Here is a 20,369-nt window from a genome sequence, read left to right as displayed (position 1 = left end):
ATTTTCTAATATTACATTACATCTATTCTTATGTATAACCTCTTTACATTATATTTGTCTTATAAAATATTTAATATTGGAAGAAATAATATATATATATATATACACACACTATATAGAATTGAAAAACTGAAATGCTTAGAATGCTTTATATATCAAACAGATTATATATATTTTTTGTCTCATAAAAAAAATTATATAATTAGTTATTTAACATATTTGAGACTCATTGTCTTCAATTTACTAATCAAAATGAATAATATTTATGTATTAAAAAATCGTCTTAAATGGTCTTATAATTCATTTTTATAATTAAACATACTGTTAATATTATTATCATCATCGTTGTCATCATTTTCAGGATAATCATTACAAATATTTGAGATCTCTGTGCAAAGCTGTTCTTTTCTATTTCCCGAATCATTGACATATAATTTTATAATATCATCTTCAAATTGTTCCACTATCAAATGGCACTGTAAATATTAAAACAAATTAATAATAGCAAATTAAATATATACAAAATATAATAAATAATACTTACATAAAATTCAAGAGACTTATTTAAATCACCATCATGAATTATGTCAACTTTGGACATTTGAGGATTCATACCACCTGATGGTGACATAAGATTGAAAATTGTTAACTTTTTATTGTACTTCTTAGTTGCTCTCACATAATCATTCATCTTCAGGCAGATATCATCCAATATATCCGAAATATGTGTTTCTGATTGTCTCAATGGAACCTATAAAAAACATTTCATATGTTATATGATATACTTATATATGGAAATATATATATATATATATATATATATATATATACACACACACACACACAAACAATTTTTAATAAATTTAATAATAGTAAAATTTATTTTATTAAATATACTTTTATACCTTTTTGGATATAGTATTTCCCTGAGAATCCATTTTGTAATTACCTGCTTCAACTAATATTTTTGGATTTATTTTAGATACTGCAGCTTCCATTTCGTTCATAGTTGCTCTACAAACTATGAAATGTATGCAATAATTATATTTTTATGCAATTATTTTATTATTTATTAAAAATTAGCTTGTAATCTAATGTAATCTAAGTGTTAAAAATTACCATCTATTATCATTCATATTCACATACCTAAACATTTTAAATGGGCTAGATTAATTTCGTTAGATTCCACAAAATCTTTTAAAAAAAATAAACCAATAAGTAGAAATACTCTCATCTGCAAGGGAAGGAAGAAAATTTTTAAATTAGATAAAACTTTTCTCACACGAGAGAGAAGAGAAAAAATGTTTTTTACAATTTTCATACATGTATTATACAGTTATTTTACAGTTTTAAAAAGTTATCTTACCTTGTTATTATAACATATAATTTAAGGTGCGCGGCAACACTTCTATAGAATATCTACAAACTTATCACATCTATATATATGTAATCTACCCAATCACACATGCGACACGTGTAACGCATCTACTGTTCGTATTCTGTTCTTATACATCTACGTGTGTATCATATATAAAAACCAACACAGTAAGCAAATAGAGCTATTCGTAACAATTTCCAATAACACCTGTACTACCATCAAGAGGTTTGTTCGCGTTGCTTGTATCTCTGATGGCTCTCGCAGCCAGTGCGATGCGCGACGCGACACACGATATGCGACGAGCGATATCCAATGAGCGTATTGGTATTCCGGAAGCGCTGTACGCTCATTGGATATCGCGATCGCATATCGCGTGTCGCGTCGCAAATCGCGCTGGTCTGCGAAAGCCATGATATTTTTGTACTTAATGTACACTAGAGATGATGAGCAAAATCCAATGAAATCTCTTCTTTCAACGCTCCGAGAGCGATTAATGACGTCATAAGGGGCGCCGCACACGATTGACATAACAGTAACGTAAGCGTACCGTAAGAATTGACCAATCACTTTGAGTATCGTTGAATCGTAAGGTCATCATTTTTGTGAATACTCGATTGTAATTGATCCATTTTTACGATACGTCTTACGTTACTGTTATGTCAATCGTGTGAGGCGCCCTTTAATCTCTACTAGCCAATCATAAAGCTTATAAGTACTTGTTCGACCAATAAACGTAGGCTGAATAACTCAAAGGGGATTAAGAAAGAAAGCCGAACATGCTATAAGTTATAAGTGCAACGGTTAAGCCAGCGGCACATGATGCTTGTTTCGTGCTAGATTGCTTGCTGGATGGAAATACTCTGTACCACAGAAACTTTATGAAAATTATAAAAATGAATGAATTTACCAAAATATTCAATATTTCATTGGTCGATACCTTGTAAATTTATCCACTTTTGTAATTTTCGTTACATTGTGTTAATATATAAGCCGTTTTCCAGCAATAAATACTGTGTTACACAAAGCTATTTTATTAGGCCTGTTCTTTGTAGTTGCACTGCTGAACTGGTGCAATATATTGAAGTGAAACAAATATACGTTTTCTCACTCTAACTTATTGCACTAGTTCAGTAGTGCAGCTACAAAGAACAGGCCTATTGTCTACAAATTATCTAAGATATTTTCTAAGATAATAAGTAACCAATAAAGAAGCTTTGTGCAAAAAGTGTCCCTTGCTGGAAAACGATAATCGATGATTGCTAATCGACTCCCTAACGTCCAGGGACCCTATTCTGTAACCACTTATCGACAATTGTCGGATCGGTAGACGTCGTTGCGCAGCTTTTTTATACCATAGAACAGGGCTGTGTTCCAAAATTCTATTCAGTGGGTAAAGTACATTTAATTGACTAATCATGATAAAAAAATCCTAGTTATCTTTGTTTCTATTGGTCAATTAAATGCTACTCTACCCGTCGAGTAGAGTTTTGGAACGTCCAGAAGATTCTTTCTGGGAACAAAAAACCCTATGCCACAGCCTATGCTTATAAGCCACACAAAGCGAACTCTCTTATTGGATGTATTTTCTCACGGAAATGTCACACATCACATCTTGCGCGCAATGTGAGTCCGCCATTACAACGCACTCTTCCGTTGGATACCCAGACTGCTCTGCGTTGCTGTTTCTTGTTCTCGTTCGTCGCCATTCTGTTTCGACGTAAAGTCGTGTGTGAGGTTGGTTTACCTCATCGCGGTTTTATCTACGCGTGTGGATAATTACAAGTTTTGTTCCGAGCCGCACAAATGAAGATGGTAGACAAAATAGAGATGAGTCTGGACGACATTATCAAGCAGACCAAAGGTGCTCGTCTACGGGGCGGCGGCAGAGACCTCAGACGCGGTAGAGGCGCCGGCAGTTCGCCTCGTCGAGGAGCGCGTAGGACCCAAAGAACTGGCGGGGGTGTAATGCGAGGACGTAGTCGTGGCGGTATTACACGCGCCTCTCTACCGTATACGAGGGTAAGGATATCACTATGTATCTTGGAATTGTCTGCCCCATTTCGACGCGCACTATTATTAAGTAGTATGTGTATGCGCGCACTCTGTGATATGCATATGTGCGTACACACATAAGAACGTTGGACATTTTGGTGTACGCGAGCCTAACGTACATGCATGTTGCGTTTGCGTGTGTAATTTCTATAAGAGAAGGTATCTTAAGTGTGCATTCACACAATATTTTGTATAAATGTATATTGATTCTAATTATATTATCTAAGTTTTCTCACCTGTTTTCCCCAGAACCTGAATATATTTGTTCTAATAAGTGGATATTTTAATAGAAGATTTACAATTGGGATAAAAATCTTCACTGTGGTTTGAGAAATTGTTAATTTTTCTTAAGAGTAGTTTATTAAATATATATCTATATACTTCTGTATATTTTCTTGTAGTTCTTTTTCCTCTCCTGTTCACATCTATCTTTTTATTTTTAATGCAAAATTTAATATAATGTAATTAAAAAATTAAAGTTAATACAATAAAACAAGACAGTTTAGTTCTTATGACTATTTTGCTTATAATGTTCAAATTATATTAATATATTACCAATATGCAATGACAAAACTTAATTGCTTATTTTAGCGCCATTTTTGCTGTATATATGTGTTCCAATATATGTGTTCCAATATTAGATATTTTTATAATCAGTTTTATATATACATGATAAGAAAAATTTGTTACTTATTAAGAAAATATAATAACTTTCAAAAACTTATATTTCATTGTGCAGGGTGATGTAAACAGTGCTTGGAAACACGATATGTTTGATGGTGTAAAGAAAGTTGGTCGTGGTGCAATAGGAAATGCAGGAACTACCAAACTTTTGGTATCAAACCTTGATTTTGGTGTATCAGACTCAGACATACAGGTATTAAAATATTATGTGCAAAAATATATATTTTATATATTAAACACATCTAGAATGTTACATTTTATATATTAAATATATTTGTTAACAATGTCTTTTAGGAACTATTCAGTGAATTTGGACCTTTAAAGTCAGCAGCAGTACATTATGATAGGTCAGGTCGATCTTTAGGCTCAGCAGATGTCATATTTGAAAGACGGGCAGATGCTATCAAAGCAATGAAACAATATCATGGAGTACCTCTAGATGGTATGTACTTAAATTTTTGCATCATATTTCTTCACATATCTTATGAAGTTTTGTCTATGTTGAATACATATAGATACACATGAAATTACAGCATTTAAGAAAAAGTAGGATTTGCAGAAATTGTTATGTAGTATGATTATCACAAATGTTATGTATATCTGTTAATTCTAATATGTGATATACATTGGCAGGTCGTGAAATGAATATACAAGTTGCTACAAGTGAATTACCAATCACTTCCCCTCGTAGTGGCCCGAGACTTAGCGGTGCTAATTACACACAGAGACCTCAGACTCGTTTTAGAGGAAATCGTGGTGCAGGGTCTATTAGAGGTAATTATTACAATCAGCTATAACTTATTCAATACATATTTTAAATACATAAATTCTTGTAAAATACCAGATATTTCCATATTACAAAAATTATGCATTATTTTGTAGAAATCTGTTTTATAAAATAAAATGCTGAAATTAATAAGAAGTTTAATATATGATACATATATATTATAAAACATATCTTAATAGTATATATGTGAATAAATTTACTGTGTTTCAGTAATTCGTTTACATATAAAATAACAAATTCAAGGAAATTGCGATAACTAAATGTAAATATGAATAATTAATATTTTTTTTCTTTTTTATGAATTGTAACTTTATGAAATTGTAGGTCGTGGTAGTGGTCGACGAGGAGGTCGAGGGGGCGCTCGGCAAATAACAAAAACGCCCACTGCCGAAGAGTTGGATGCAGAACTGGAAGCTTACGTGAAGGAAGTAAAGTAACAACATCACAAAACAACCTTCGCTCTTAATTAAGATTTTGTTCTCATTTGACTTAACACAATACACTGTGTTGGCTTTATTTTCATAAATTTATGTAGTATAAATATAATATTGTCTATATACTAAAAAAGGAAATTTAATGAGATATAAAAAGAGTTTCTCATTTAATCAAATCAATTTTTATTTTTGACGAGTCCTCCGGAAATTTGCGCATAATAACAACTGAATTTTACGAGAAAAAATTCATAAACATTATAGTAGACATTCATAGATTTTTTTATGATATGAAAATAAGAAGGATTAAAAACAAACGTATAATGTAAAGACTGTATGGATTTGTATGTACTTTATCGTGCGTGTGTGCTCATCAAGATGAAAAATACAGTGAGATTCATCTAGAAAAGTTGTTGTTTATCAAAGTACAGAATGTGCTTCTAAGCCCTTAATCTAATTTTATTTTCTCAGTGCTGTATTGAATATCAAAAATTGATTTATCATGTCCAATTTGTCTTTAGAGTAGTTTACTATTAACAGCGGCGGCAGTTGGTACTAGAAGTACGAGTAATAATAATGCAAAGATACTTTTGTAACTTGTGTTTGTTTTCTTTTAGCGCGTAAATTATATTATTATGCGTATCTCATAGCTTATAGCGGATTTAAGGCTGTGACATACTATTAGTCAGATGCACATGGCATACTTTAACGCGCAGTAATGCGCTAGATGTGTGTAAAGAAATGTATAAATTTTTAATTCATGCAGCGTACGAATTGCAATGAAGTGGCGCAAGACTGAAGAAAAAAGCTGACAACAAATTCTCTAAATAAAAAGAAAAATTCTTAACAGAAGGTAAAGTTTTTATTATCTACCTAAAAAGTTCTTAACAAATATGGAAAGCAATTCCTCCCTCAAAATATCCCGTTTCCAGACACATTCGATAACAAAAGTATGCAGAAAATGAACTAACGGATAATGTAACTGTTTATAAAATTATTAATGAATAGACTTCACACATGAAACATTCTGCGCAGAAGTTTTTTTTATTTTACTTAAATAATCATATCATTTTGTACATATGTAAAAATATTTGCTAGTAGATATAGCGTACAGAAGGCCGAGTGTCTGCCAATTCAGCCGGCGATTGTAGAGATCACTACAGAATTGTACTCATTTTTCATACAATGTAGGAGATCGAGCTTTTTCTTCTTTCCTTTTTTTTTATTTTTACTAGCTAGAAATATTAAATTCTCTAAATACTTAGTAATAAGATCAGTCAAGTTTAGATAATAAAATTTTACTATGCAATAATTGTGTGTACAACACGAGGCAACATTACCACACCAGTGTTTTAAATTACAAAAGACATGAATATAATATAATATCGATCTTCCTTATAGTCTTTTCAGCGTTCTCTTCTTATCTTTTAACATTTTCTTCTTTTCTGCAGTTAATTTCTTATCACCCGCATGTTTCTTTGGAAGAGGTCCTCCGGCTTCCGAGGAAGCGCAACTCTCCAGACCAGCTTTGCTGCCTTTGCCACCTCCCTAAAAAAGAAGTATAATTCCACGTTGTTGTTATTTCAATGGTTTTGAAGCCAGGTTCATTAACCATGTAATTCCACGTAAATATATAACTTTATAAATTATCGAAACAAGTGTTACCTGTGCATGTATCTCTGTCATCATTTTCGCTCGCTCCGCGTATTCATCATGGCTCTCTAAAAGTAATTTACCAGCCTCCTCGTTTAAAGCAGATTCTGGATTTGGCACTATTAGTAGACATTTTACAGTCTACAAACAAAAGTTATGAAATGTAAGAATTTGCAATATATCATACACATGTAGCCAGAATTGTGCCAGAGATTTTAAGATTATATATACACAGATTGTTCATATATTGTCTACATGTGTAGACTTAAAGTATCATAATTTACATGCTAATGCCCAATCCTGCTTGTAACTATTTACCAATAATATATGTTGTATTCCAAGATCTGGCTTCCAATCCTTTTTCAAAGTATTAACGCAAATTTCGCCATTTTTCGCTACATTTGGGTGGAAAATCTTTGTGAGGAAGTAAGCTTTGGGTGGTCCTTGTGGAAAGTCCTTTCCAAGGGCCAATTTAACTCTAAAGAAGCCACCAGTGTATGGAGTTCCCGCTATTATCCAAAGAAATATCATTTAAACTATATTAATTTTATATTATATATTTTAACATCTAAAATCAAAACTATATATCTTTTGAAAAAAAGCCACAACCTAAAATTTGGCAATTTGTTAAATTGGTTTAGCACAGAATAGATTGAGAAGTATTATCTTGACGTTTTGGGGAACATACTATATACTCACACACGTGCGCGCGCGTCACAACATAACCATTATTGACAAGAGCAAGTACACAGTGTACATGTATATTCACACATAGATATATGGGTTAGGTTAGGCTAGGTCATGTGTGTTATAATTGTGATAAGGGCTGAAATTGATATCTCGAGATATCAATCGTCATTAGTGGGATCCGTGGCAGCGAGACGCGAGGAGTAAGGAAGCACGCGGGAGAAGAGAAGAGAGGCGATCGATCCTTACAGGGGCCCTCGATGACAGCTTGAATATCGGTGACGTCTGCTTCGTTCAGAATGACGCGGATGCCCTCGGGTGGATTGGTGGCCAACTCTGCCATCTCCTTGGCCACCCGGCGGATGATCTGCGGCGACAGATTCTCAACATTCGAAATCTGCAAAAACCCAAACACGCGTCGTCACACTTTCCACGGTCAGTCGTCGCGGTCTCTCCGCCTCGATGTGCGACACCTCCTGGCGCGCGCGAACTCGCGTGTTACGGAACGGCGTGAAACGTAAACAAAAGAAACGTGCTGGTGATCTCGTCGTCGCCGTCGTGTGTGCATGCGTATGTGAACGAACGTAAGGATGCAGGAATATGTGCGCAAATAAACGTGTCCGCACGTCGATGCTATTCGTGATACCGGATACTCACAGAACTCACGGCGACGGTAGCCATAATTCGGGCGACGTGAACTTCGAACGTGATGCCTCTCGGCCGTGCTTGGCGCGTAGCCACGCGCTTTTCTTTTTACCCCCCGGAATTTTTGAGCAAACCCAACGCGCAGGATGGACAGGTACGAAAAACTCGGCTGAACGTCACCACAACATCAACGGCACCACGGCATTGCCCGCAGTAACCAACATTTTGAACTGACGAGCCAATCGCATGCCAGAACTGTACCTGAGCGCACTCTCGGAGCCAGAAGTCGATTCCTCCACCATTGCCGCTACCACCACTACCACTACTACCACCACTATCACTACCACCACCACTCTATCCCGCTATCCGACAACCCCCTCCATCCATGGTTGTCTGACGTTCCATGCTTGTACGTTTTTCTCTTCACCTCGAAAGCGCACGACTCGTCGTAACAGCATCGTCGTGAATTCGAAGAAACTCGATCATTCCTCGACGAGAACGAACCTACGGGAGATGACGATACGCGAGTAGACAGTGCTAAACATCGTCGACGTGTGCTTTCCTTTCCCCTGCGATTCAAGTTGCCAAATCGAAGCGCACATCATCGGCGCCTGCCGGCTTTTCATCATCTGAACGGCCTGGCCGTCGCCGAAGCGAATTTTGGAACGTAAACGCTCATCGCGAAGTATCCGACACGATGACGGACAATGGGACAGCAGAACAGGTGACACACGAGCTTTTACTTTATTCATCAATCGGTGGCTTATCGCGGCGATTGACTTCCGATCGCGCGAATTCACCTGTGCTGGAATTCTGTAACTCGTTATTGGAGTTAACGACAGTTTCGTTATCATCGCGCAACTTTTTTACAGTATACAAAAGCAGTATACGAAACTGTCGTTAATTCCAATAACGAATTGCAGAATCCCAGCACTAGAGACAAAGACGCGCACGAAACAATCGCCTCGTCAGACGACGCATCTCTGCACTGTGTGTGCGCGTGAGATAGGAAAATCGATGACAGTCCGACTCGATTTTGCCCGTTGATAAACGCGATGTTTTCCTCGTAGGAGAAACACATGAAGCAGCTGAAACGTAGGATGGAATGCTGGCGGGAAGTGATACTACCTCTGTATTCCATCTTGCTGTGGGAACGCAGCTGGCACCCAGGTTTTATCATTGGGCTGATAACAATGATATTCAGGTGAATAGATCACTTTTTATAAATCAAATATTTTTCTTAAATTGTTTATGAGTAAATTGTAATACTTTATGTGTAGGCAAAGTAAACTATGTATGAGATGTCATCTATGTAGACAATGAACAAATTAATAGATATCGTCAAAAGAATATACAGCTTGCTCAGGAATTAATTAAGAATGGTTTATATTTTTATTTAACCTTTGTATCTTCTGACATATATTTATGAATGTTATTTCCTAAATATGTTCAAATCTACAAAATTTTCTGGCTACATTTTATCCTTAGAGTTAGAGTTAAATCTTTCAATCTATCGATCTAAATAAAATAAAAATTTCATGCAATTTATCTTTTTAAACATTACACTTATATTTAATACTCAAAACTATAAACTTCAACATGTTTAAGATACAACTTTTGTAAATTTACATCAAACTTCTAAAGATTAAATATAAGCTTCTCTTAATTTCTAAACTAATTTTTAAGCTATATATTCTTTAAACAACATGTATACATTACTTGTTGTTTACATTACTTGTTGCTTATATAGTTAGTTTGTTATCTACATACACATATAAAGTAATGTTTCTGCTCATTACAGTTCAATATGGATTCTGGATCCATCTTTGCTGGCGATAATATCCTTTTGTCTGTTGATATTGGCTCTTGTCGATTATCTTGTGCCAATTTTGACATCATTGTTGTGTAATGCACAGAGTTGGACAGGGCAAAAAGAGAAGAAACTAATTGAGATCTGTCAGAATCTCTCAGCTACTATGACACAGATTGAGAGCATGTGGACATCGCTCGCGAGAATTCGGCTTGATCGTCCTAATAGCGTAAGTGTGCTTTCGTCTTTGATCACTAAACAAGACAACTGTATCATTTGTGTCTGACAAATTTCCTTATTTCTTACACAGTACTATTGCGCAACGATCATCTGCCTTCTTCTCTTCGTATGGGTCGGCAACACAGTCAACAATCTGCTTCTACTCTATATTATAGGTAATTAAATTATTCGAAATTTACTCATATTGACCAGTATGCCATATATCCTTTTGAATAGATTGTATTGTTGCATCGTAATATCACTTGTAAATTCTTCTAGTGAACGCGATTCTCCTCACACCAGGACTCCGACACAAGGGACGAGCGCGTTGGGCCGTGAAATATGCATACAATCGTTTAATTCGCCGTCATTTGTCATAATCATCGTAGCTCTATATCTTTTTACTTCCGTCGAACCACCGAAATCCTTCGTTCTACGTCTACATGTCTTAATCCGCGTGCAATGTAAATCTATTCATAACATGCGACACTATATGATATATTTTACAAGTACGTCATCTCATGTATTAATTTCGTTCTAGGAATTACAAGTAGTAGCGAATTAGATTGAATGTGCTAGTACGCATATGAAGAGTTGATTTGACGCGTATTGATGATACATTAGATCAGGGATCGTATTCTTGAAAAATATCGTATACGATATTTCGATAAAAAGCTATAATATACGTAACATGAATTATAGTTTTTCATAGAAATATCATATGCGATATTTTTCGAGAATAAGGCCCCAGCATAATAATTGCGTTCAGCAGAGAAAGCTACTTTGCAACTGTTGTAAAATTCGTGAATCTGATTGCTACATGCTCTTGGATTTAACCAAAATTAAGAGCATACTTCAATCAGATTCAAGAATTTTATAACAATTGTAAAGCAGCTTTCTCTGCTGAACACAGCCAATGATTGCCCTTCAATACCTTTCAATAAGACGAGATGTATTGCAATTATAATAAATTCGTACCATATTTCATGCATATTGCTGCCATATAAAGAAAGTCATTTTTAATTGACTTTTAGAACTTGTGTTGTTACGTTTGCACGTTATCTGTGTAGAAAAAAGTAACAGTGTAAGTACTGTGTTTGTCGATTGTACAACATATATTTTACCAAATAATGCGACAATTGACATGGATTGGATAAACTCACAAATATTTTATTTTATTGATTATCTGCAAAATTCTGCTAGTACGTTCAATCAAATTCGCTGTAACCAAAGTTATGCGCTCCTAATAAAATAAAATATCTATGCGTTTTAGTAGTATGCTGATATCATTATGATATGCGTTACGTTTTTTCATTTTAAGCAATATATTTAACATTGAAGTTTCTTTGTCAACTATGACTGTAATCTCGCGTAATATAACGTATGTACGACTATTGATAAGATTCTGGCAATATTATATTATTTGCGACAACTATAAAACTTTTATTTTTCGTCAGTTTTAATGTAAATTGTTCTGTTCAAAATGAAATGTAAAATATTATATTTACTAAAGCATGAAGCTTTGTATTTAAAAAAGGAAATATACTCTTATGTGTGTAAGTCAGTCTTTGTATCGTACATATGTCGAGTAGAATTACATGAAACGAAATAAATAACATCGGATTTGAAAATGGCGCTGATCGAGAACGGAAAGCGCCATTTGCAAATATGGATTGCGACATGATAACGCATCCGGTATTTTTGAACCGAACATTACATCTATGTATTCGTGCATCATGACTATTTATTAAAGAGCTCGATTGCTGTGTTTCCATTGGTTAATCTGATAGTGCTAATTACTCTGCATAATTTTTTTCCAAAGTACACATTCCAACACGACTTTGACCGGCATATAATAGTAATGCGCAAAATAATTACAGCAAAAGTAAAAAGAAATTACGGTAAGGCGCCTGTTTTAGATTTGTTTGATTTGAATTGTTCAAACGCTTTCTGGAATTTGAAAGATAACAGATAATATTCATTTGAATTATCAGCTCACTTCGTTTTTATTTGATGCTATTTATTTAACTGTAAGTTGAAGTGACTTGAAACTTTTTGGTAACAATCATGGATATTGTGATAAAGTTAAACAATCAAACTGCAGGGAGGGACAGACTAATACGGTATGTATAATTTATATAACTATAATTTATAAAAATTATAAATTATAATAATTAATATTATAAATTAATTTATGAAAAAAAGTTAATAGGAGCCAATACATGGATCATGCAATGCAATAATATCATAAGCATAAAGTAGCCTATGAAGATATAAAGCTCAAAAATTGTAGATAAAGATTAAAAGTTTTAGATTTCATGTTTATAATAAATATCTTTTATAATATTATTGTACTATACAATATTGGTCTCTTGTTATTTTTGTATATCCAAACTTTGCTTATATATGAAAAACCTTTGATTTTTTATTCTATATCTTACAGATTGCTGCAATATGGATGTCGTGCTTCTTCATACTATGCAGAAAATACACATTGTACAAAACAGGTAGAAATTTTGAAGAGTTTGGAATTTACCTTCAGTTCATTCCGAAGATGTATGTGATTCTTTCTTGTTTTCTATCTTGTAGAAGCACTTCTAGTTAACAAGTTTGTGTAATACTGTCTTTATTTTTTTTCTCTAGTACTGCGCTTTGGAAGATGTTTGGACAGTTTATATCAAGCTTTGGAAATGACAAAATATTCCGAGCTGGTGGTGAGGATAACATTAACTATGGCAAAGTTAACAAATGCGATGTATCTACTGGCAGATCATCTGATCTGGATAGGCAGAATGGGTATTATGCAAGTGAATCTGACAAAGTGGAACAGAGCTGCAAATAGATACTGGCTAGTGAGCATTATTATGAATTTAGCAAGAGACACTTACGAAATCGTTAAGATTTTCGAGCAGGAGCGAGTGTGCTCACGAATGCAAAGTTGCAATACACTTAAATGGAATTATATACCATTCTGTCTGAAACTACACAAGACAGTGGTATTGGACACCATTAAGAATGGATGCGATTTATTTATTCCATTAACAGCGTTGGGTCATGTGAAATGTACTTCGGGCACAGTAGGTATATTTGGCATAATTTCCTCGTTAATCGGTTTGTACACGATCATTGACCCGTATTCTAAGATATGCCCTTCTTAGTATTGGGATGGAGTATTTTCTAATATATATATACAGGGTATCTTTCTATAACGATACATAAACTCTCGTGTACATGAATGTAAATGAAGCCAAACTGAACAAAAGTTTCATGTAAGATTCCGAGTTATTAATTAAGAAAGATTGGCGAATGATACGCGCAGAATACGGTACAAGATGTGACAGTAAGTATATTTTGCGTTGCGTGCTTGTAAATTAGGCCAAGCTGCACAAAAAGTATTATTTTGCAAATAACTACATATATTTTTGAGTTATTAATTCAAGGAGAAATGGTGAATAATCACGCACGATCGTTTGCAGTCTCTTTTAATTAATTAAAAAAGTTGTATGTCATTGTTTGCAAAATAATAAAGGAACTTTTTCTTCAGTTTAATCTACACATACACGGGAGTTTTGTATATATATATATATGGTCGAACTATACTTGTATATGGCAGTGTATATGTATATAGTCAAACTATACCTGTATATGTCATCGTCAGACTGCATCTGTATATGTACTAAGGTTCCTGTGGCAATGGTATTCTGTAAAATATTAGCAATACTTGGCGATATTTTTGTATATCCTAAATTTAAATTGTTAAAAAGTATCACTTGCGATAACTACAACGATGACACATCAGATCGATATTATTCAACATTCCGGGTAATCGTGCAGAGTATTACATCAACTTAGTACTAGTCCTGACTCACAATAGGTGTGGTAAGTTTTTGTTGTAAGGCCAAACGTAATTTCTAGCAAAAGACCGCTCTGTCAGTAACACTTAAAATTATGGATTACAATTGGTAGTACAAAAAACATGTTTTGCCAGAAATTGTTACATTTTTTACTTTTGAACAAAAGATTAAACTTACTACAGCTATTGTGTGGACTTAACTGGACGTAACTGATACCGTTCAATTCGATGTTCTATAATAATCGAGTTAGTGTCAAATACCAATGATAAAATATACCCTTGTTGGTTCGTTACTGTCTCAAAGATTTTTGTATTTGAATTATCTAGAAGATACTAAATGTTTTTATAGTATTAAAAGTTTGTTTATTAAAGTTATTAAAATCTTACTAAAGTTATTTATCAAAAACAATTTAATAAATTTATTAAATAAATCAAATTGGACGAAATATCATATTATCGTAATATAAGAATGAAACTGACTAACTACCGAACTAATGATTGTAAAAAATAATAATTTCCAATTTGCATTTATCTCATTTGTTTTATTGGATTTCCTTATTTTTCCTTTTTTATAATGCCTTTTGTAGGGTGTCTTTATTTAATTTGTATTGCCTAAGTTTCACGTCATTGAAAGGAATCTGCAGATTGGACCGAAAAGTTTGCTGCTCATTTCCACTTTCCTGGAACGTTTATATATTTGCTCTTCTATATTATTTACTTAGATTCTGTTCAACAATAATTGCGATTTAGGCTTCTATAGGTCCTTATTCTTTCTGCACTCTTACTCATTTATAATCTCACAAATAACACATAATTACATTCATTTATAAAAATGTCCATAACACATACATTAAAATCAAAGACACAAACCTTATTCTAAAATATATGCATATAAAAAACAAAGTCTTTCTATGACTTCTTTTTTAAATACATAAAAATGGAAACAAGAGTGTGCCACATCGTTGTTTTATCTTATTCTCTTCAAATACAAAAATAAGTATCGAATGGCTGCTTTGGAACACGACAGAAGTGAACTTACGACGGTATACGGTAACACGCGTCCTTATACTTAATATATATAACGTCGTTTATTTCACCGCATCTTTTATACCAGTCAATTTCGTACTTATGTCCCAGAAACGAAGGGCTACTTCAGGATCTAATTCCTTCTTGGAGATGTACAGTTTACAGTCACGATACAAATGCCCACTTTCTTTGGACAGTGAAGGTTCTGTTGCACAATGCAGTACTGTTTGGGCACCCTACAAATACATTTGTAACAAAAAACAAAATTGAATATATGATATAGTGTATATATATACATATATATAGAGTACATTATACACAGAATGTTCGACAAGTTGCTACAGAATCACAGTATATAGGTAGATTAGGTGAAACTAAACAAAAAATCTCTTATAATTAAAGGAAATCGGCGAACGATTGCGTGCAATCTTTCACCAATCTTTTTTAATCAATAACTAAAAAATGTACGTTTTATTTATAAAATAGTAAAAGACTTATTCAATTTGATCTAATCTACAAGCATACAACAACAATCATCGTCATCACAATTCATATAACATACAATCACTCAACAATCTTTTCCAATTAATAACTCAAAATTCTACATGGTTGTTTTCAAAATGATAGAAGACTTTTGTGTGTTCAATTTGATTTAACCTACCTTTACACCATATTACCCTATTCACCATATTACACCTTTACACTATTCTGTAGCAAATTATCAAGCACCCTATATAAGTGAAAAGATCACATAAAAGTAATAAATAATATTCTTTGAAGTGTCTCTGTCAAGTAATAAGATATATTTACCTGATTTGCAGTACGTAAGAACATAAGAGCGAAAGGAGAGAAAATAATATAATGAAACCAACTCCTTTTCACATTTCTGAACAGACCAGTGTAGGTAAATCCAGGACACACCATATAGACATTAACACCAGAGTTTTCTGTTCGTTTGGCAAGCTCGGCAGCAAAGTAAGCATTTGCCAATTTTGAATTGCAATAACCAGGGTTCATCCTACCCTTTACTGGCAATCCTTTCTCACCATTTAGATTAGAAAAGTCTATCACTCCAGATTCCAGAAGCTTGGATGTCAGTACTACTATTCTGTGTGAGAGAGAGAAATACAGTATTATTATTATATATCACATATATTTTTATAATACATGTATATTTATAATATATGTATATAATACATTGTTAAAATATGATATATATATATATATATATATATATATATATATATATATATATATATATATATTAATGTAATATTAAAATATTATATAATATAAATTATATATTATATAAAATTGTTATTTTAATAATATAATTATATATATTATAGTATAATTATAATAAAGTATAATAATAAATGTTATAATATTAATAATTAATGTTATAATAAATTATATGTTATTGTATATATTCTTAAATGATATTCTTCGTTATGCTCACCTACTAGGTGTACTTTGTTTAAGACGGTCCAGTAGCAGATTGGTAAGAAGAAAATGGCCCAAATGATTCACTCCAAAATGAATCTCAAAACCATCTTTTGTCAGTGCATGATCTTTGAGTGATGCATATACACCAGCATTGTTAATTAACACATGAATCTGTGAGAAGTCCTTTAGTACTTTGTTGGCAAATTCTCTGATTGATAAGAAGGACGCAAGATCTAATTCCATTGGAACCTACACAATTTATATATATATATATGTGTGTGTGTGTGTGTTGATATATATATGTATATATAGCTATATATATAATTTTTATATTTTTCTTTATAAATAAACTTCAGAGTAAATTTACTATTTTATCAATTATTATTGGTGTTGTAACTATACATACTAATTCGCCGGTAGGTATTTTACTACGTATCTCAGCAATCACGTTCTTAGCGTTCCTCATGTCCCTGCAAGCCATGATGATCGTGGCGTTTCGTTTCGCCAGTTCCTTTACCGTTTCCTTACCGATACCGGAGTTGGCGCCTGTTACGAGAAACACCAGGCCGTTCAGATTGCTGGTGCTCCTGCATCTTCCCCAGCTGCACTCGCGACATTTACGCAGCAGCGCGACAAACAGGAGCACCGGTAAGATGAAGTAACACCACGAGGATACCATGTTTACCAGCTGGTAGACGTTTCAAAGTGGCGCGAGAATGTTGCGAATGGGCAGGAAGTGACCAACGCGAAAATGCAAGCGTCTATCAATGCATATTAATTGCAACGCGAATACTCATCTTTTATGCGCTCGTTCGAATTTACGATATCACTCGCCCTCTCATCTCAGCCTAATTTATTGCGCGAAATAAACAACATGACTGCTCCAGTGCAATATCGCGACCAGGTACGAACGACTGGCCTCACGATCGGATCACCTTATCTCGCGCGCTCACTCGAACTTGTTATCTTACATCTCCAGCAAGATAATCGAAGTAATTTGGAGATTGTTACAATTGGGACGACGAAGCTCAAATAACGAACAGTCATGATGCAATGAATATCTAGACATGATGTAGGGTTAAGCGGAGTGAACGCTCAGTGAACGTAGCCAATTATTGGGTGCATTCAGCGAACTCAACAGTTGCACAACAATTGAGTAATTCGTCAATGTAATTGGTTTAGATTTAGGGATCTAACAGTAAGAACCAATAATCGCTGATTGCTCATTGAGCGCTTTTTCCGCTGAAGTCCATTAGTTTTTACTGTTATGGAGGATTCACATAGCATCCGATGATACGACGTACGATATCCAATAGGAGAACAGCTTCCAATGGAAAGTTGAATTCTCTATTAGAAAGCTGTTCTCTTATTGGATATCGAATGCAATATGAATTCTCTTATAGACAATTGCGCTATCGTATTTCTACAGCAGCTAATCAGCGTACTCCCTCGAATTCCTGGGTCATAATTGCGATACGGTTCTAACCTCGTCGTCTATTAAGTATGGTGTCCGCCGTGGCGAGTATTGACTACAAGTGTTAGACGTATCGTTTGAAATGCTGTCGAGATTGGCCCTTCGCAATGGTAAATGATAACAGTGATAAAGTTCATGATTAAATTTCCAGAAATTAGTCTGCGAAAAAGGCGAATTCGATTTATTTCGAATGCAATAAGCTTTGTCGGATCGTGGAGTTTATTACTACTATTATGTAATGATATCTCGATATTATCGTATCTTTTCATAGTTTTGCAACTATTCAGATATATTATAAGCTCTGTTCACATATTTTATACGTGCAATTAATTTTTTTAAATAATTTTCCTTTTAATAGGTGTATAATTTCTGAATTTATGATATAATGTGTAATCTTGGTTATGCGACACTGTCATTTTTGCATCTTTCTCTCAAAATACACAGCTGTTCTTTTTAGCTATACTCCTTGTACTCTCATGTAATTTCTGTCTCTCTTTCCTCTTATATATTTTTAATGTAGAAAATATATATATATATATATATATATATATATATATATATTCAACAAATACAACAGTCAATTATTGATGGTTTAAGTAAGCTATAGACGAAATAAGAAATTATTTATTTTAAGTAAAAAAAAATTATTTTAAGTAAAAAACAAGTTTACAGTAATTTTTCTTATGTGTAAATATATAAAGTTTTCTAGAGAGAAACAGTTAAAGATTAATATTAAATCTTATATGCAATATTTTAGTAAGTTAATCAATTATAGCATCTTTATGTACTTTGTAATTAGCCCAGTTGCTGCCTATGGCAGTATGTGGAGCACAAAGCACATCTACAACAGCAGCATCTCCTGAACGACCCAAGCGGCCAATATATCCAGCTCCTGTTAGACATGGATTTATACCTGAAGGATGGTTTCAAGCCTTCTATCCAAAAACTGGTGCATCTGGTAAATAATTGCTATGAGATCTTAACTTTCTCCAGTAATATTAAAAATTCCACTAAACCTATATGAAATAATGGTACTATCTTACTATTATTGCTGCAAAATTTCTTTGAATTCTGTACTTTTAGGACCATATATATTTACAAAATTTCTTTGAATTCTGTACTTTTAGGACCATATATATTTGCCATAAGTGTGAGCACTTATTTAGTCTCCAAAGAAATTTATGTCATGGAGCATGAATATTATAATGGTATAGCTATGCTAATAATATGCATAGGAGCTACGAAAATGTTTGGCCCTAAGTTGGCTCAGTATTTGGACAAAGAAATAGACAAACTTGAGGATACGCTTGAAGGAGGTAGAACCTCTGAAATAAACACTCATAAAGAAATTATTGAACATATGAAACAACAACAGTACAACGTAGAAGGACAAAAAATGATAATGGACATTAAGAAAGAGAACATCAAGATACAGCTGGAAGGAACTTACAGAGAGCGTATGATGAAAGTCTACCAAGAGGTATAATTGATCTTTTTTTTTTTTTTTTATAAAAAGGAGAGTCATTGCAGAAAAGTACGAATAGTATAAGTTAGAATAACGAGAAAATGGATATATTTTGAGGAGTTTGGTTTGTTGGTTTGCTTATAGGTGAAGAAGCGTTTGGACTACCAACTACAGATACAAAATCTTGAACGCCAAATTGCACAGAAACACATGGTCCAATGGATCATAGATGGAGTATTGAAAGCCATCACTCCTGATCAGGAGAAAGCAACTCTTCAGCAATGTATCAAAGATCTTGAAGTTCTCGCTGCAAAGCCATAAAATATCTAAACAGTGCTACGTTAGATAAAATAGAAATCTGAGGACGCGAAGAGAGAAACAGCGTCGTAAACGCTGTACACTTCGTGTATTCTGTTAAGTACTCCTTTCTGATATGTGAAGTCATAGACATTGTAAACAAATGCAAGAATACAGTATAAATCATAATCCTTGTTATATCATCATAAGAAATTAAACGTTTTATCAAGCATCAAAAATATCACATTTTATTAAAATTATGGACAATCTGTCCACACAAGTGATGGATCGTCCGTTTTTTTTTTTTTTTTAGCAACAAGTGGTTCAAAATAAAATTGGTTATCATAATCTTATAGTTCATGTTACATATACTATAGAAAATGGTAATGGAGTTGAATTTTGGAACGACAGAAGTTTTTTGAGCTAAAAAAACAGATCTCTAATGGCTCCTGCACACAGAAT

At 33.6% G+C, this 20,369-nt stretch overlaps 7 protein-coding genes across 10 annotated transcripts; 4 read left to right on the top strand and 3 right to left on the bottom strand.

Annotated features, from left to right (window-relative positions):
• Positions 1-142: 142 nt before the first annotated feature.
• LOC116849910 (protein seele) lies at positions 143-1,571 on the bottom strand. Its single transcript, XM_032827558.1, has 5 exons — positions 1,367-1,571; positions 1,147-1,234; positions 906-1,021; positions 545-751; positions 143-476 (listed from the first exon to the last, which is right to left on the bottom strand). Exons 2-5 carry the CDS (start codon positions 1,232-1,234, stop codon positions 294-296), a joined length of 594 nt encoding a protein of 197 aa, XP_032683449.1. The 5' UTR covers positions 1,367-1,571; the 3' UTR covers positions 143-293.
• Positions 1,572-3,023: 1,452 nt separating this feature from the next.
• LOC116849906 (THO complex subunit 4) lies at positions 3,024-5,741 on the top strand. The gene is made up of 5 exons (XM_032827551.1): positions 3,024-3,397; positions 4,170-4,307; positions 4,409-4,556; positions 4,748-4,888; positions 5,226-5,741. The coding sequence occupies exons 1-5, from the start codon at positions 3,182-3,184 to the stop codon at positions 5,336-5,338; spliced, it is 756 nt and encodes a 251-aa protein (XP_032683442.1). The 5' UTR covers positions 3,024-3,181; the 3' UTR covers positions 5,339-5,741.
• A 616-nt stretch (positions 5,742-6,357) lies between these two features.
• Positions 6,358-8,482, bottom strand: LOC116849909 (ubiquitin-conjugating enzyme E2 S). Its single transcript, XM_032827557.1, has 5 exons — positions 8,330-8,482; positions 7,922-8,069; positions 7,304-7,494; positions 6,998-7,126; positions 6,358-6,880 (listed from the first exon to the last, which is right to left on the bottom strand). Exons 1-5 carry the CDS (start codon positions 8,351-8,353, stop codon positions 6,728-6,730), a joined length of 645 nt encoding a protein of 214 aa, XP_032683448.1. The 5' UTR covers positions 8,354-8,482; the 3' UTR covers positions 6,358-6,727.
• Positions 8,483-8,710: 228 nt separating this feature from the next.
• LOC116849911 (ADP-ribosylation factor-like protein 6-interacting protein 1) lies at positions 8,711-10,858 on the top strand. The gene is made up of 5 exons (XM_032827559.1): positions 8,711-9,041; positions 9,388-9,521; positions 10,119-10,356; positions 10,438-10,522; positions 10,626-10,858. Exons 1-5 carry the CDS (start codon positions 9,015-9,017, stop codon positions 10,724-10,726), a joined length of 585 nt encoding a protein of 194 aa, XP_032683450.1. The 5' UTR covers positions 8,711-9,014; the 3' UTR covers positions 10,727-10,858.
• Positions 10,859-12,060: 1,202 nt separating this feature from the next.
• LOC116849908 (peroxisomal membrane protein 11B) lies at positions 12,061-14,730 on the top strand. Of its 3 annotated transcripts, none has more exons than XM_032827554.1 (4): positions 12,061-12,247; positions 12,451-12,469; positions 12,790-12,902; positions 12,990-14,730. In XM_032827554.1, exons 1-4 carry the CDS (start codon positions 12,208-12,210, stop codon positions 13,502-13,504), a joined length of 687 nt encoding a protein of 228 aa, XP_032683445.1. In that variant the 5' UTR covers positions 12,061-12,207; the 3' UTR covers positions 13,505-14,730. The 3 variants fall into 3 exon arrangements, with proteins under 3 accessions (XP_032683445.1, XP_032683446.1, XP_032683447.1); XM_032827556.1 differs by having other exon boundaries at positions 12,082-12,247; positions 12,341-12,469; XM_032827555.1 differs by having other exon boundaries at positions 12,080-12,469.
• Positions 14,731-14,875: 145 nt separating this feature from the next.
• LOC116849905 (retinol dehydrogenase 11-like) lies at positions 14,876-17,729 on the bottom strand. Of its 2 annotated transcripts, none has more exons than XM_032827549.1 (4): positions 17,078-17,727; positions 16,685-16,920; positions 16,036-16,333; positions 14,876-15,461 (listed from the first exon to the last, which is right to left on the bottom strand). In XM_032827549.1, exons 1-4 carry the CDS (start codon positions 17,348-17,350, stop codon positions 15,288-15,290), a joined length of 981 nt encoding a protein of 326 aa, XP_032683440.1. In that variant the 5' UTR covers positions 17,351-17,727; the 3' UTR covers positions 14,876-15,287. The 2 variants fall into 2 exon arrangements, with proteins under 2 accessions (XP_032683440.1, XP_032683441.1); XM_032827550.1 differs by lacking the exon at positions 14,876-15,461 and adding an exon at positions 15,534-15,955 and having other exon boundaries at positions 17,078-17,729.
• Positions 17,730-18,100: 371 nt separating this feature from the next.
• Positions 18,101-20,146, top strand: LOC116849907 (ATP synthase subunit b, mitochondrial). Its single transcript, XM_032827553.1, has 4 exons — positions 18,101-18,255; positions 18,945-19,103; positions 19,273-19,625; positions 19,755-20,146. The coding sequence occupies exons 1-4, from the start codon at positions 18,228-18,230 to the stop codon at positions 19,929-19,931; spliced, it is 717 nt and encodes a 238-aa protein (XP_032683444.1). The 5' UTR covers positions 18,101-18,227; the 3' UTR covers positions 19,932-20,146.
• Positions 20,147-20,369: the final 223 nt, after the last annotated feature.

The sequence above is a fragment of the Odontomachus brunneus genome, unplaced genomic scaffold (assembly GCF_010583005.1).
Source record: "Odontomachus brunneus isolate Ranch 3 - 2012 unplaced genomic scaffold, Obru_v1 Obru_scaffold_128, whole genome shotgun sequence".
Classification (NCBI taxonomy): domain Eukaryota; kingdom Metazoa; phylum Arthropoda; class Insecta; order Hymenoptera; family Formicidae; genus Odontomachus; species Odontomachus brunneus.
Note: the sequence above shows the minus strand (reverse complement) of the source record. Positions and strands in the feature narration are given on the sequence as shown.